Genomic DNA, 15000 nt, shown 5'->3' with positions numbered 1-15000 from the left:
TGACCTATAGGGCTCTCACTCCAAGCTTTGGCAAATGACAATTCCAAAGCATTTTTGTCTGAAGGTCTTAACTTTAGACAGCAGCTCTTGGGGGAATATCAGTTCTTGAAATAAATAAGATAAAGACACTAATGTCAACAGAATTTAAAACATTCATAATCGTGTGAGAGGGGGAGTTATCTGGAATGTGGTAAAAAAAATAGCACATTCCAAAGCTTAAAGAACAGAATGGGAAAATAAATGGGAAAAAGCCATGATATTTTGTTTCCCGCTGGCCTGTCCTCAAATGGTTGTGTGGGGTTAAATTAGTCCCGCTCTCTCCCATTCCGCCCTTTCTCTTCGGCTGTCTCCCTCCCTCCATCTCCCTCCTCTATGAACCTCTCAGCTCCCTCTCTCCACCGTCTCTCCGTCCATGAAGTGTCTTTTGGATGTAAACAAACACACAGACGTAGAGTACAGACAACTTCTCCCTTTACTGAAAACAACAGCAAAGCACAAACACACGTACAAATTTTCATACCTTCAGGTGTTATGCAACACACTGGGTCAAGTGTGTGTGTGTGTGTGTGTGTGTGTGTGTGTGTGTGTGTGTGTGTGTGTGTGTGTGTGTGTGTGTGTGTGTGTGTGTGTGTGTGTGTGTGTGTGTGTGTGTGTGTGTGTGTGTGTGTGTGTGTGTGAATAAACTTCCAGCCAAGTGATTCCGGCCATGTCCCTCCCATCGAGCGTGCAAATAACCAGATAATCCAGAGAGAACAGGAGGATTATGGGAAATGGAACCAGATCTTTGAGAACATGCTGCCAGACGACCATGCGTTCAGGGCGTGGTCCCCTCATCTCCACAAACAAAAATCATCAATCATACAACAAACCATGATACTCATCATTACTGCCAGAATGGACATTCACTTGGAGCTCACAATCATTTGTGTGTTTTTGTTTTTGTTTGAGTTTGTGTGTGTGGTTTCTTATTCAGTCTCTCTTTTAAACCTGATTAATAGGGAATTAATAAAGGCTTCAGCTGTGGAAAACACAGGGTAAAATACAATACAATAAAAAATACCAAGTACTAATGAAAACAAATAGTCGCTCAAGTAAATGCTCAAGTAAATGCCAAAGGTGTGGATGAGTTTGTAACAATACGAAGAACAATATGGCCGTTGCATGTTGCTCCCGTCTATTTACAAGCATCAGGGCTTCAAGGTGTGACACCACAGCCCCGCGCCATAATGGGGCTAAAGTGTGCGTGCCCACCCGGGTGCAATGTTTCCATCACGATAAATACCCGTGATTACTGCACAGTAATGTTTCCCAGAGATGAATGCCGATGGAGAAATGGGACATTTCCCACTAAAATAAAGCCAGATGTAAGTGGGTGTTAGTGGGGTTTCTATCCAGTGGGAAAGGGGCTTTAGGCTGTACACAAAGTACATAATCCACTGTTCTGATCGGTGGGAGTGTAGCTGATTGGCATGAAGGAGAGCCAATCCAGATAAACCTAGGCCACTGTTGTATCAGTGCAGTGTGTTATTCCTAGGTTGCTGTACAGCGCTATATTAGGATTGACATAATCTATTTAAAGAGGACCTTTTAAGATGTAAGATGCTACATACTCTGTTGGAGTGAGGGTGTGTGGGGGGGGGGGGGTGTACTAGAGCGTGCTCGTATTACATCTAAAGGGAGAAAGGGCAATCACAGTTTAACACATACACACACGTACAACACAAAGGGATAACTGACAGCATGGGGATCTGGGAAACTGTTTGGAAACACACACACACACACACACACACACACACACACACACACACACACACACAGTGAAACGTCGACTACAATACTGATGACGGATGAAGAGGGAAATACGACCGAAAACAAGTGAGAGCAGTGTAAATGGAATAAGCGATGGGGAGAGCGGTACAGAGAGAGAATGGGAAGCATACAGAGAGAGAAAAAAGTGTGTGCGATCGAGAGCAATACAGAAGGAGAGATACGGTGAGAGATACTGAAAGAGGGAGAGCGAGAAATAGAATAGAGACACAGAGGGAGAGGGCGATCAAGGGAGAGATCGAGGTATGCAGAGAGAGAGGGAGGTCAAGTGAGATATGGAGACATGCAAGAGAGAGATTTTAAATGTTGAAGGGAAACAAAGCTGTGTGTGTGAGGGCGAGTGAGAGAAAGAGAAAGAATGTGAGTGTCCAACAGTGATGTAATGACAATTACGGTAAGTAAAAACAGACAGTAACCAAGTGCGCACACACAAATGCACACACAAAAAGGGAACGGCAAAATGTGTGAGCTTTAGGTGATAAGCCAGGAAACAAACAGGGCTGTGTGTGTGTGTGTGTGTGTGTGTGTGTGTGTGTGTGTGTGTGTGTGTGTGTGTGTGTGTGTGTGTGTGTGCAGTATTACAGGTCTGGGTGTTAGACCAGTAAATCAGCAGAGAACTGGAACACTGTGTTCTCCAGAACTTCAACTCACCGGAGGGGGCGAGAGAGATAAACGTACAGGGAGAGAAAAAGAACGAGGGTGAGAGCGAGAGATTTTAATGATAGATGAACAGGGTATAGGCTCTGAATAAATATACACCTTGTTATATGAGTGTCTCCTGACACAAAAACACACACATCTGGACCAATCAGAGCAGCAATAAACAGGGGGTAAAACTCACACATGTCACTGGGTAGGGTGAGTTAGCTGAACTGTTAGCTGTTAAGCCATGTTATCTGTAACTGTGAGGCGTGAATGATATGGTAAAGGCCCATCTAACAGTGCCTTGGAGGTGTCCGTAGATGCTCAGCCAGTTAGATAATCCCTGCTGTTGCTTTGACATGCTCTGCATATTTTCACTCCCCCGGGAGTTTGTGCCAACACCAAGCACTGTGGTGAAAACCCTGTTTAATGTCAAATGTTGTCTTATTTGCGTTTATGTCTTATCGGTGTATGTTGTCTTATTTGTGTTTTTTTTTAAATGTTGTATGTTGTCTTATTTGTGCATATGCCTAACTGTTTTCTATATGTCTATCTGTTTGTTGTATAAATCATAAAATAAAAAATTGATCACAAAAAAGAAAACACCAAGCACAAGTTTCACATTTACTTCAACCAACGTGCAGGATAACCACAGACTAGATAGTGTTAAAAACATGTGGTTTCTGACTTTTTGGTTTCAAACATCTGTTCCTTTGAAAGAGTTGTTCAATAGTGTATATAAAGGAGATAATATAAATGACTGCTAGGCCCTTATCACACATATTATTATTTATTTTATCATTATTTTGACTTCTCTGTGTTAAGAGAAAATTGCACAATTGAAAGTTAAGGGCAAAGTCTTATACCCATAAAACAAAATGGCTGATCATTCCTCACTGACCAAAACAAACGGGCAGTCTCCAATTTTTGGCCCAGTCTGATTTTGACTGCTCTTCGTTGGCAGAGGGTCTCTGTTTGTGTGGGTGCCTATGTGCGCGGTGATTAACACAAAATGAATCATGTCATCAGGCAAAACCTAGACCCGGAAGCCAATCTAAACACAAACATCACAAGTCCTAGGCCCAAAAAAATATGATCTATAATCAACAATTGATATCAGGTCCAGAAAGAGCATGCTCTTTAGAACTGTGTTAGAAAGTCCAGCCTCGGTTGCTTTGAACCACGCAAAATGAAAGGCCTTTTAAGTTATAACTTTCACACACCAGAAAATGTTTAAAAACCCAAATACTGACTTAACTACGCATAACAGTTGTAATAACGGTAGTAGATATTCCTTCGAGGAATAAAAATTGGTAGAAAAACAAAACGAAAATAAAAGAAGTCGACTTTAAACAGGGAAGCACTGCCATGAAACAAAAGGCGAATGACACATGTCAGTGGAAGGGCTGTGTAGTCCAACACTGTACCTTTCCTACACATCGGACACATCGAGGGCGCATCATATATCTATTGCCTGTTAAGCCCTTTGAGACTTTAATCTGTGATTAAGCGCTTTACAAATACAATTGAATTGAATAAGGTCAGTCACAACTAGTCACATTGAGACTACGCGTGTCACAAAGTTGAAGTGAACGGGACAATGCGAGCAGATAAGACAGCGCGAACTCTTCAATACTCAGTCAATAACGTATTTTTAAACTCTTACCGTTTAACTCCGACGGACTCTGACATTTTATCCGATTCCCAAATCGTCAAACCACCGTCTGTGTGTCCTAAACGATCGTTTTATTGTTGTTTATTTCTTACATGCCACGACTGTATCCCGAAGTGATCTTGGCCCCTCCCCTCTTCCGATTGACGTCTTCGTGTGCGCTCGCCTCTTTGCGTTAGAACATCTTTTACCGTTAATCTTTCTGCATCCCTCTGCTGCCGTCTAGCGGTCGGGAGTAGCTACAGCTTCACGCTGAGGGAAGGTTAAACGGCCACACACTCATGCGATGAGATGGAGTGTGTTTCCATGTGATGAATGATGTTGAGAAAATGATGAAATTAAATGATGTAGTGACGTTGATGTACATATATATAGGTCTATAGGTCTACATCATTAGGAAGGATTCAAGCATTTGTCTTTTGGTACATGTTTGTGTATCAAGAACATTTAGGTTACTGATGCAAAGTGTCTACTGAACAGGCAGTTTATTTTTCGAGGTCGAAAAATCATGTTGAATAGTAAAACGATTTATTATAGTATTTCAACGGAAAGACAACATTCTTGCGTTGGTGGGGATTCTTGGCACTTGAGTTAACTTGTGGTTTACTGAACAGAAGATGTACTCATGTGCCCTTGTTAGTTCTACTTTTTCATTGGCATATTATTTGGAAGACAGCGGTATCCTAAAACTGGGCTACATCCTTTTTAAGCAAATCACTTCATCTGATATTTTGGAAATTCTTCTGTGTATTGTCCTCTTCTCTCCATCAGTTTTTCAAGTGCATTCATCAACTGACATCAATAATTTTCAAGTCGGAACACAGTAGCCTACTCTCGGTTAGAAACGGTACCAAACATCATATGAAGAACACTTATGAGTGAGGTTTATAGTTTTTAATATCAGATCTCCATATTCAAACAGTGATGTCATTCAGCCGTTAACTTGAACCAGTAGGCCTACAGATGCAGGGGAGGTGTGTGTGTGTGCGTTTCTGTCAATAATTGGTGTGTTTGTGTGTCGGTTGATGCATAGTTTATTAGAAATTATTAATAAAAAGAAGTACATGCTTTGTGATGTCAAATCTGGAATGTCAAACAAAACAAAACAAATCAGTTAACAAAAGCGTGTTTCTCTTTTGCGTAAAGCTGCATTTCAGAACAAGGCATTGTGGGTAAAGAGGTTCTGGGCGTGCTCTCTCTGGACGTTAATGTGGACTATGGTGTTTCTATAGGTAACCTTTATTATCCATTCCTAGTAGCAGTGTGGATTCAGCACAAAAGAGGAATGGAAGATTAAGGAATTCATGCTTTAACAATATTGTATTTTCTTAATGTTATAGTTCAGAGCAAAATTGCAGAGATTATCAAGTTCATTCAAGGCAATTAGCACAGTAAACTAATAAACTATGAACTATCTGATAATTATAAGCTACAAAGTTTACATTTAGTGCATGACTAGTTCATATTTACATGAACCAGCTATATTAAGACGACAGGTGACAACATCTCTTCATCAAATTTACTTTTAACTGCCACTTTCAAATGTTGCTGGCATTAACTCTGCCTAATCATCGTCAGGAGAGAGTTTGGAGTGCATTTATATTTCAAACATCTTCATTGGATAGTACACAGACAGGAAATAAATACAATTATAATTAGTTGACATTTGACATAGAATAAATTAAGCAATAAAACAATTTAAAGGAACAAATCGAAGGGTAACTAGTCCCAAATACTGCCGAAATGCGTTTACAAATCAAGGTCTTGGTATCAGCAGTGCAGCTGCTAACAGTGTAAGTGTTTCCAACGTAATGTGTTAACTGGCATTTTCAATGAGATATTATTATTTGCCCATTGCGTTTCAATTATTGGGTGTCATTTGTGCAAGTTCCCCTATAACCATGTAATATCAGCAATCCTTACCACCGTTATTTTTCTCTGTTTAAAAGAGAATGCCATACCATTTAAACACTCAAACAAAGGATAATTTTCATCCGACATAAACAAATAATTAAACCCACAGCCTATATTTAACGTTTCCAGCATTAACAAGGGGCGACACCTTCTTTCATATCTGATCGTTCCCTCATAATATTGTTTGTTATGTGGCCACAAATCTATTTTAGCCATCAGATGCAGCAGTAGCTGAAGCATTGCCTATGCTGCTCGGTATAACTGTCATGGCCTCTGAAAACATTGCCTGTCTCTGAATAAGTCATACAGAGGATATTCCACAGTGTGTTACATCATGGAGCTTACCATACAGTATGCAGCTTAAGAGACGTGTCACAATTTAGATAAGATGAGATGATGTGAGCTTCTCGTCGTCATGACAGCAGAACTCATTTTGGGATGGCGAGGATTCTGACCCAGTACTTTGCGTTCCAGTAAAAAGCGTTTTTTTAATCGAGCCTACTCCAAAACCAACATTTAGGTACTGGGGGACTCGTCAGCTAGCTCTGTACTGAACCAAAAACCAACAACATATTAGCTATGACTCAAAAACCTTAAAACAGAACGTCTTGTTAATTCCAGTACTAGCCTCAGCCAGTCACGAGTGGTCAGTTTAAACACTAATGCAAATGCAAAGGAAGAGGGATTGGTAGCTGCTTCCCTGTACCGGTCTACATTAAGGAGGGAATGCTGTGTCTTCCGAGAAAGGTTTGACGGCTCACAAGGCCAATCAATGAACTCTCATTTAGTAATTAACTTAAATTCAGATCCGTCCCCCTACATGACTTCGGTAATCTATTTTTTTAGTAAGTAATGGGCTGAGTGAAGACCGCAGCAGTGGTTCTGTCAAGGTTCAAGACAACAACTCGGAAAGGTTCTTTATGTGCAAAAAGATTTGTTGTCCAGGATAAACAGGAATAAAAAAATAAATAATAATAATCTTGGAATCGTGTATGTGCGTGTATGTGTCAGTGCGTGATCGTTTTAACTGCAAGGGACATGTGTTACTTGTACAAAGTGAGCGAGTGTTTGTTCGAGTCCACACATGTTGTTCGTTCATGAATATAGTGATGAAGTACGACTGGACAGTGAGCTGAAATGTACAGCTAGCGGCCATTTTGGAAGATGCCCTCTGTCTTCAGTGTTCATACAGTTGGACCCAGAATGCATCGAGGTAAGATCCCCCCATGACAATTTGGGCAGGCCAGTGAAGACTAGCACGCAAAATCAAAACCCATTTGAATGTTAAAGTTTCCCCTTGGACAGCAGACATTCAATAGTTTTAACCGCAGCTTCTATGTACAACAGAAGTATCTCTATATATTAATCTTGGTCAGTCTCTTCAGTCGTTTCTCCTTCCTCCTACTACGACTGCGTGATCTTCCACACGCGGGTGATGGTTGTCCTCTAGTGTTTATAGAGTATTTTCCATTATTTACAGTATAAATTACTACACAGATTTGTGATAAAATAAATAACATTTAATACATTGGCCGTGGCTTTTGCAGTGTCTCTTGCACGGGGGGGGGGTAAAGAAAGTAAGGAAGGAAGGAAGGAATGGAAGGTGAGAGAGAAGGATGGACGGTTTGTTTCTTGGTGGATCTTGGCTCCATGAGGGGAAGAGATCCAGAAGTCAGGGACCCCCATCGCCGTGTATTGTTGTCGCTGCTTAATGGGGTCAGGCGGTGGGGGGGAGGGGGGGGGATATGTGGGTGGCTCCGGCAAGAGGGCGGGGCAAAAGAGAATAGGCATGGTCCAGATGAGTGAGCGTGGCCCAGGTGAGTCCGTGACGGGGAGGCAGAGGGGTGAGAGAGGCCTACTGTAGGGTCAGGAGGCTCTGTAGGAGCACTGAGCTGGATCACCAGGGCGGGTAACACTGACAATGGTGTACAGGGGAGTGGCGGGTGGTGGCCGCAATGAGCAGAGGGAGGGAGGGTTGGATGAGGAGAGGGAGGGAGGGAGGGAGGGAGGGAGAGAAGGAGAGAGGGGACGGTTTACCCCATAGCTATACCACCGTGCCGCTGGGAGAGTTGCCGTTTTGTGCTGTCAAGTTCTGGAGGGCAGAGAGAGGAGGGGAGGAGAAGGGGAAGACGTTAGATTCAGTGGCTGAGAGAGAACACCATGTGCCATCCACAGTTTAGGATAACGATTTAAGCGTAATCCAGACATTACAAATTGGAAAAAGGAAATGGTGTGAAGGTCTTGGTGCTACAATGAGACGGAGAGAGATTAGTGACGATGAACCACAGAAGAGCTTCCGTGTTCATTAATTAGCTCTCGAACTTACAGATCCACTCTGCATCTTCTACAATTAAAATGAGTCTAGTATACTCTGAGTATACTAAAGTATACTCAGTATAATGAGTATACAAACTGAGTATACTATAATCTATCTTTCCTCTTTTATAGGCTTTTCAGCATCTTTATCTTGCCGCCGACATACATCATAATGTTTTAACACATTATGCTCTAAATAAAACTTTTCATTGTTATTGTTATGTTATTTAAATCGATAATATATTTAATCTTGACACCAATTCAGAACATGCTCGGCATAACTCCGATATAAACCATTATTCATATCTGGGACGGTTTGCCTTCCAGCATGCGCTCGTCTGCGCTGTGCGACTGCGTGTGTGTCTCCCGCCCTAACGAGCCCCCCCTTATGAACACGCTGATCAACGGGGGGACCAGGGGGGGGGCGGCGGCGGCCCACTCACCGCCCGCCCGGGCCGCGCCCAGGTGCAGATGAGCCCCTCCTGGCAGGCGGTGATGATGCAGTCGTCCATGAACACCAGCACGGTCAGCCTCTCGTGGGCGATCTTCTTGCACACCAGTGGCTCCAGCAGCGGCACCTCGTGCATGCGCGGGCACAGCGTGGTGCCCAGCACCCTGGCGGCGTCCAGCCGGCTGCTGCGGGGCGCCACGTTGATCTTGTCGTTGCTCTTGCTGATGTTGCCCAGGCTGTGGTAGCGCTTGTGCTCCTTCTCCACGCCGCCGCCGCCGCCGCCCGACCGCTCCGACTTGCGGTCCTGCAGCGACAGCGTGGCGAAGCGGCCGATGCTGAACGGCGTGCTGTTGGCCCCGCCCGCCGCGCCCCCGCCCGCCGCGCCCCCGCCCGCTCCTCCTCCTCCGCCCCCCCCGGCCCCCCCGCTCCCCCCGCCCTCGGCGGCGCCGCCGGGGCCCTTGGCGACGTTGGCCACGGCCGGGTGGGGCAGGGAGTTGGAGCGCGAAAGGGAGCGGGGCAGGGGGAGGGGCAGCGTGGGCGGGACGCCGCCGACCACCGTGGCGGCGGCGGTGTTGGGGGGGTGGTGGTGTCCCTCCACCCCGCCCGCCATGGCGGCGGCGGCGGTGCTGCCCGAGTGGGACAGCGAGGGCACCAGGGTGCTGGTGAGGGCGCGGGACAGCGGCAGGCGCGGGTACAGCACGTCATCCGTCAGGTCCCACAGGCAGAACTGCGTGTCCTGGCCCACCGAGCCGAAGCGGTAGGAGACCGCCGGAGAGCCCCCCTTGGAGCTGTGGCGCGACAGCCGGGACAGCGTGCTGCTGGTCCGGATGCGGCCAAAGTGCATGGAGGAGGCGGCGGGGATGGCGGCGGCGGCGGCGGCGGCGGCGGCGGCGGCGGCCGTGGCGGGAGGAGCGGCGGCGGCCGAGGCAGCGGGAGGGGGCGCGGGAGGCGCCACGCCCTGGTGCAGGTCCTCCTCGCTGCCGCTCAGCTCCATGGGCTCCTCCTCCTCCAGGGAGGTGGTGAAGGGGTCGAAGGCCACCACGTTCACCCAGGACTTGTGGCCGTGGCCGCGGGCCACCACGCGGCTCTCGGCGAAGGACCACACCGTCACCAGGTCGTCCTCGCCGCCCGTGGCCAGGTACTTCCCGTCGGGGCTCCACGACACGCACAGCAGGCCGCCGAAGTAGCTCTTCATCACGCCCTGCAGCTCCATGGAGTCGAAGTGGAAGACGCGCAGGCAGCCGTCCTGGCCCACGCACGCCACGTGCACGCCGTCGGGCGAGAAGGCGAACTCGTTGAGGCCGCCCTCGCCCACGGCCCAGCGCAGCAGCGGGTTGCGCGGCGTCTTGGTCTTGCAGGCGTAGACGGCGAAGCCCTCGCCCTGCCGCAGCAGGGAGTACTGGGGCGCGGCCGTGCCGCACGGGTGGTCCACGTTGTAGAGGTAGAGGTGGCCGCTGGCGTGAGAGGCCAGGAACAGGCTCTCCGACTTGGGCAGCCACTTGAGACACGTCACCTTGGACTTGTCTATCAACCTCTGGGGGGCGGGGGGGGGGGGAGAGAGAGAGAGAGAGAGAGAGAGAGAGAGAGAGAGAGAGAGAGAGAGAGAGAGAGAGAGAGAGAGAGAGAGAGAGAGAGAGAGAGAGAGAGAGAGAGAGAGAGAGAGAGAGAGAGAGAGAGGCAGTTGTAAGTGAAACAGATGAGTAAGTAATAAAAGTAATAAAATATAAAAACTCAAGGGGAAGGCTGAAAGCCGTTGATGACAGGCATGACGGTGGGTTAGAGAGTGGAAGTAGAGGGGAAAAGGAACTGAACTTACCATACTGTATTTTAAGGATTTATCATGGAAGTAGTTACGATAACTGAGCCTGCCAATAGGTATTAGAATTATTTAAATTATCACAAATCTTACTTTAAAGATGAAAGTCAGAGACAGATATGGCTAGAAAGGGTAATTAAATAAAATATGGTGATCAGAAACAGTAAAAAGAAAAATGCAAATTAAAGCAACTATTTCACAGTATAGCCCATTTTTAACAAATATTGAATTGGAATCCCATTGAACAATATCAAAACAGAGAGTAGGCATTGAGCTGCTAAGGGGAAGTCTGTAGTGTAGTAATAGAAACTTAACTTCCCACAATGCAACGCTGAACAATTAGGAGAGCTCAGAGAGGTCCTGAGGCTGAATCTGCAGTTCCCTTACACTGGACCACTTAACTCGTGCTAAATCTGGGAACGAGCGCTCCACACACGGTGGAGGTGGGAGTTGGGGGCTTGATTGATGGAACACTATTCCGTTATCACAATATCTCCTTAGGAATTCAACATCCTGTTGAAACCATTTAATGTTTGGCTGGTTACACAGAGCCATACGGTCATTAAGACTAATTCGCTGTTATAAAGCTGCAATACCTGAACCTAATGGACCGTATATTCTCATTTCTACTACATAAACGTGCATCACTATTATCGTGTATTCCTCTTACTACTACAAACTGCTTTTTATCTACTGATTTACCGTGAATTCAGATGCATGTCTACTACTAACAGCAGTTAGGCCTGGCTGCTTTTAGCATTATAGCAGCTATTAGCATATCATAGTACATACCACTCTGTTAGCTTCTGACAAGACAACAAATGTGTGTGTGTGTGTGTGTGTGTGTGTGTGTGTGTGTGTGTGTGTGTGTGTGTGTGTGTGTGTGTGTGTGTGTGTGTGTGTGTGTGTGTGTGTGTGTGTGTGTGTGTGTGTGTGTGTGTGTGTGTGTGTGAGGGGGTGTGTTTACAATGCTAAGCTAATGTGTATGCAGATGTAAAGACAAGATCATTATTAATGTGAATGTCCACAAACAGATACAACTCAGATGGATATGGCTACACAGGCACACACACGTTTACATACGGAAACATACACACATGTTTGTTCATACACACATAATTACACACATACACACAAGACCAGTCATGAGGGTATGTACCCCAAAAATTCTTAACCATTAATTCTCAAATGAATGGATAAACCCATCTTACACCTATTTGCATGTACAGACGAGGTACATTTGAACACACACACTCCCAAACACCCAGGCCCACCTCCTCGTTGAAGAGTTTACTGGTCTCCTTCTTGATGGGGTCCAGGTACTGGACCTGGCCGGCCGAGAAGCCCACGATCAGGGCCACGCTCTCGGCCGTGGCGGAGTACTGGTTGAAGTCATGGCAGGTCGGCTGGGTCCCCTTGTAGATCCTCTTGTCAATGGGTTTACTGAGGTCCACCGCCTGCAGACGACCAGAGACCGTTGGGCAGAGGGACGGAGGGAGGGACGAGGGATGGAGAGAGTGGAGGGATGGAGAGAGTGGAGGGATGGAGAGAGAGATGAGGGATGGAGAGAGACGATGGATGGAGAGAGACGAGGGATGGAGAGAGAGACGAGGGATGGAGAGAGTGGAGGGATGGAGAGAGACGAGGGATGGAGAGAGTGGAGGGATGGAGAGAGAGACGAGGGATAGAGAGAGAGACGAGGGATGGAGAGAGTGGAGGGATGGAGAGAGATGAGGGATGGAGAGAGACGATGGATGGAGAGAGACGAGGGATGGAGAGAGAGACGAGGGATGGAGAGAGTGGAGGGATGGAGAGAGACGAGGGATGGAGAGAGTGGAGGGATGGAGAGAGAGACGAGGGATAGAGAGAGAGACGAGGGATGGAGAGAGTGGAGGGATGGAGAGAGACGAGGGATGGAGAGAGACGAGGGATGGAGAGAGAGAGACGAGGGATGGAGAGAGTGGAGGGATGGAGAGAGACGAGGGATGGAGAGAGAGACGAGGGATGGAGAGAGACGAGGGATGGAGAGAGACGAGGGATGGAGAGAGTGGAGGGATGGAGAGAGAGACGAGGGATAGAGAGAGAGACGAGGGATGGAGAGTGGAGGGATGGAGAGAGACGAGGGATGGAGAGAGAGACGAGGGATGGAGAGAGTGGAGGGATGGAGAGAGAGACGAGGGATGGAGAGAGACGAGGGATGGAGAGAGACGAGGGATGGAGAGAGTGGAGGGATGGAGGGAGAGACGAAGGATGGAGAGAGAGACGAGGGATGGAGAGAGACGAGGGATGGAGAGAGATACGAGGGATGGAGAGAGAGACGAGGGATGGAGAGAGACGAGGGATGGAGAGAGAGACGAGGGATGGAGAGAGTGGAGGGATGGAGAGAGTGGAGAGATGGAGAGAGAGTGGAGGGGTGGAGAGAGAGCGGAGGGATGGAGAGAGTGGAGGGGTGGAGAGTGGAGGGATGGAGAGAGAGCGGAGGGATGGAGAGACAGTGGTGCGAAGGAGGGAGAAAGACCGACACCATTTGACAGCGAGAGAGAGACCGACAGACACCATTTGACAGAGAGCCAGCGAAGGATAGAGGGAGAAGAGAGACCGAGAGATAGATGATTTGAATTGAGAGAGGGAGAGTGAGGCATTCAAAGGCGAGAGAGATGGGGGGAGAGGGGAGACAAGTCAAAGGAGAGAAGGAGGGGGGTATAGTGAGTCACAAATTAATGACATGATATATCCATTGTTGAACAAGTCCATTTACCAACATTTCAAGTCCAAAATGTAAATGTGTGTGGACTACAAATGCATCTTTATATATTGTATACATTCACATCTGGGGTAGGGTGTCCTTAAATCAAGTCATCATCTAAATGGCCACAGGCTTAGGGCTAGGCTATGAGCTGGAGTAAGAGGGTACTTTCACATACAGAAAAAACAGTGTCCCCTGAGTATACTTTATTATACTCTCATTTACTCTTCTAGACAATATAACGGTGACATGGGTAACCATTATTTATGAACCCCTTTATGGCCCAAGGATAACAGAAGCTCATAAACTATCATTCTTGTGCTACAAACGATGTCATGTTCAGTTTGTGATCGCAACACCCCACAGTCGACATTCCGTGAATATTAACTAAAAAAAAAAAAACATCTCCTGATTCCTTGTTTATGTTTAGTAGGCTACATTATGTTTTTCATCTAGTTACACTTTGGTACTCCTGCGATATTTGAAGACATCCTATAAATTTGCAGTTTTCGGGTAGGCTGGTATTAAATGCACATCAAATACCAGATGTTTACATATTTAACCTTTTCTTTACGGAAGAAAGTATAGGTACCTAATGATAATGAGACAGATGCCGGACCATGACAGCTCGTACCATCCCATCATCAACAATGCTGGCTAGCTAGCTGCTACCACCATGATCATCCAATCTGTCATTTACCCCGATGGGCGCTTTACAAGTCTCACCTTTTTGATATTCGTGTAGGTATAAAAATATAACTCTCTGCCGATGTTGAAGCATACTCGCTCGGATTCCTCGCCCGGGTCTTCTGGCTGGAGCTTGACCATGGAGACCCGCACGGGGGGATGGAAGCCAGCCGGAGAGGAGTTGGCTGCGGCATTGGAAGAGGCAGACCCGGGCCCCTGCAGCAGACCTACCCCTCCACCGGCTATCGAACCCGGTCCACCCCCGGGCCCCAGCGTGGCTCCGGTAGACGGACCTCGCGGCGCACCGCCCCGCTGTTGTGAGTCGGAGAGGGTGAGCAGCTTGTAGAAGCCCTCTCTGGTCCTGAACTGGGATTTAATCTCATTGATATCCTTCAGAGCTCCGCCATCTCCGGCCATTTTTAGTACAAACAAGCCACACAGGAAACTGAGATTTTGACCTGGAAATAATCCTACCCCACAACGTGAGAAAAAAAAACTACAATGAAGATGGGAGCAGCGAAGACACGGAGCCGCGCTATTATTCCCATCAAACGGTATTCTCTCCAATGCATTTTATAGCAAGACGCCGGACGCAGACCGCTGCTGCAGCTGCGTGTGGAAACCAGAGGCGCGCTTAACATATGCGACGGGGGTCGCTCGCGCTCCGTCAACCAGTGCATGTGAATGAGTGACACCGATACGTCGACGGTTGACCCACCGACCGACTCCGAGCTGCGCACATTACACTTGATGTCACGGAAAGCTGAGCCGATTTGGTCAGAACCCCATCACAACTACTGTATATCACCCCATACGTTTTGAGAGAGAAAAAAATAGTGATGATAATGAGGTTAAAAGGTTGAATACATGAACGCACCCCCTCTTCCTTCTCAAACACACAAATGCATGCACATAAACACACTCTAGCA

At 47.1% G+C, this 15000-nt stretch overlaps 2 protein-coding genes across 2 annotated transcripts in view; both read right to left on the bottom strand.

Moving 5' to 3' along the window:
- Positions 1 to 4309, bottom strand: part of hif1al (hypoxia inducible factor 1 subunit alpha, like) — a 14377-nt gene extending 10068 nt beyond the window's left edge. Inside the window, exon 1 of the mRNA XM_030380288.1 lies at positions 4136 to 4309. Coding sequence (XP_030236148.1) covers positions 4136 to 4161 — 26 coding nt within the window. The 5' untranslated portion in view covers positions 4162 to 4309. The remainder of the gene's footprint in view (positions 1 to 4135) is intronic.
- Positions 4310 to 5020: 711 nt separating this feature from the next.
- The window catches only part of zmp:0000000529 (WD repeat-containing protein 20), a 10164-nt gene continuing 184 nt past the window's right edge, over positions 5021 to 15000 (bottom strand). Inside the window, exons 1-4 of the mRNA XM_030380281.1 lie at positions 14111 to 15000; positions 11913 to 12095; positions 8815 to 10356; positions 5021 to 8147 (exon numbers count right to left, since the gene is read on the bottom strand). The exon at positions 14111 to 15000 is cut by the window's right edge and continues 184 nt beyond it. Of these exons, the coding sequence (XP_030236141.1) occupies positions 8100 to 8147; positions 8815 to 10356; positions 11913 to 12095; positions 14111 to 14488 (2151 nt within the window). The 5' untranslated portion in view covers positions 14489 to 15000 and the 3' untranslated portion in view covers positions 5021 to 8099. The remainder of the gene's footprint in view (positions 8148 to 8814; positions 10357 to 11912; positions 12096 to 14110) is intronic.

This window comes from Gadus morhua, chromosome 16, assembly GCF_902167405.1.
Source record: "Gadus morhua chromosome 16, gadMor3.0, whole genome shotgun sequence".
Lineage (NCBI taxonomy): Eukaryota > Metazoa > Chordata > Actinopteri > Gadiformes > Gadidae > Gadus > Gadus morhua.
The sequence above is the reverse complement of the archived record's forward strand: the minus strand, read 5'-3'. Positions and strand labels throughout refer to the sequence as shown.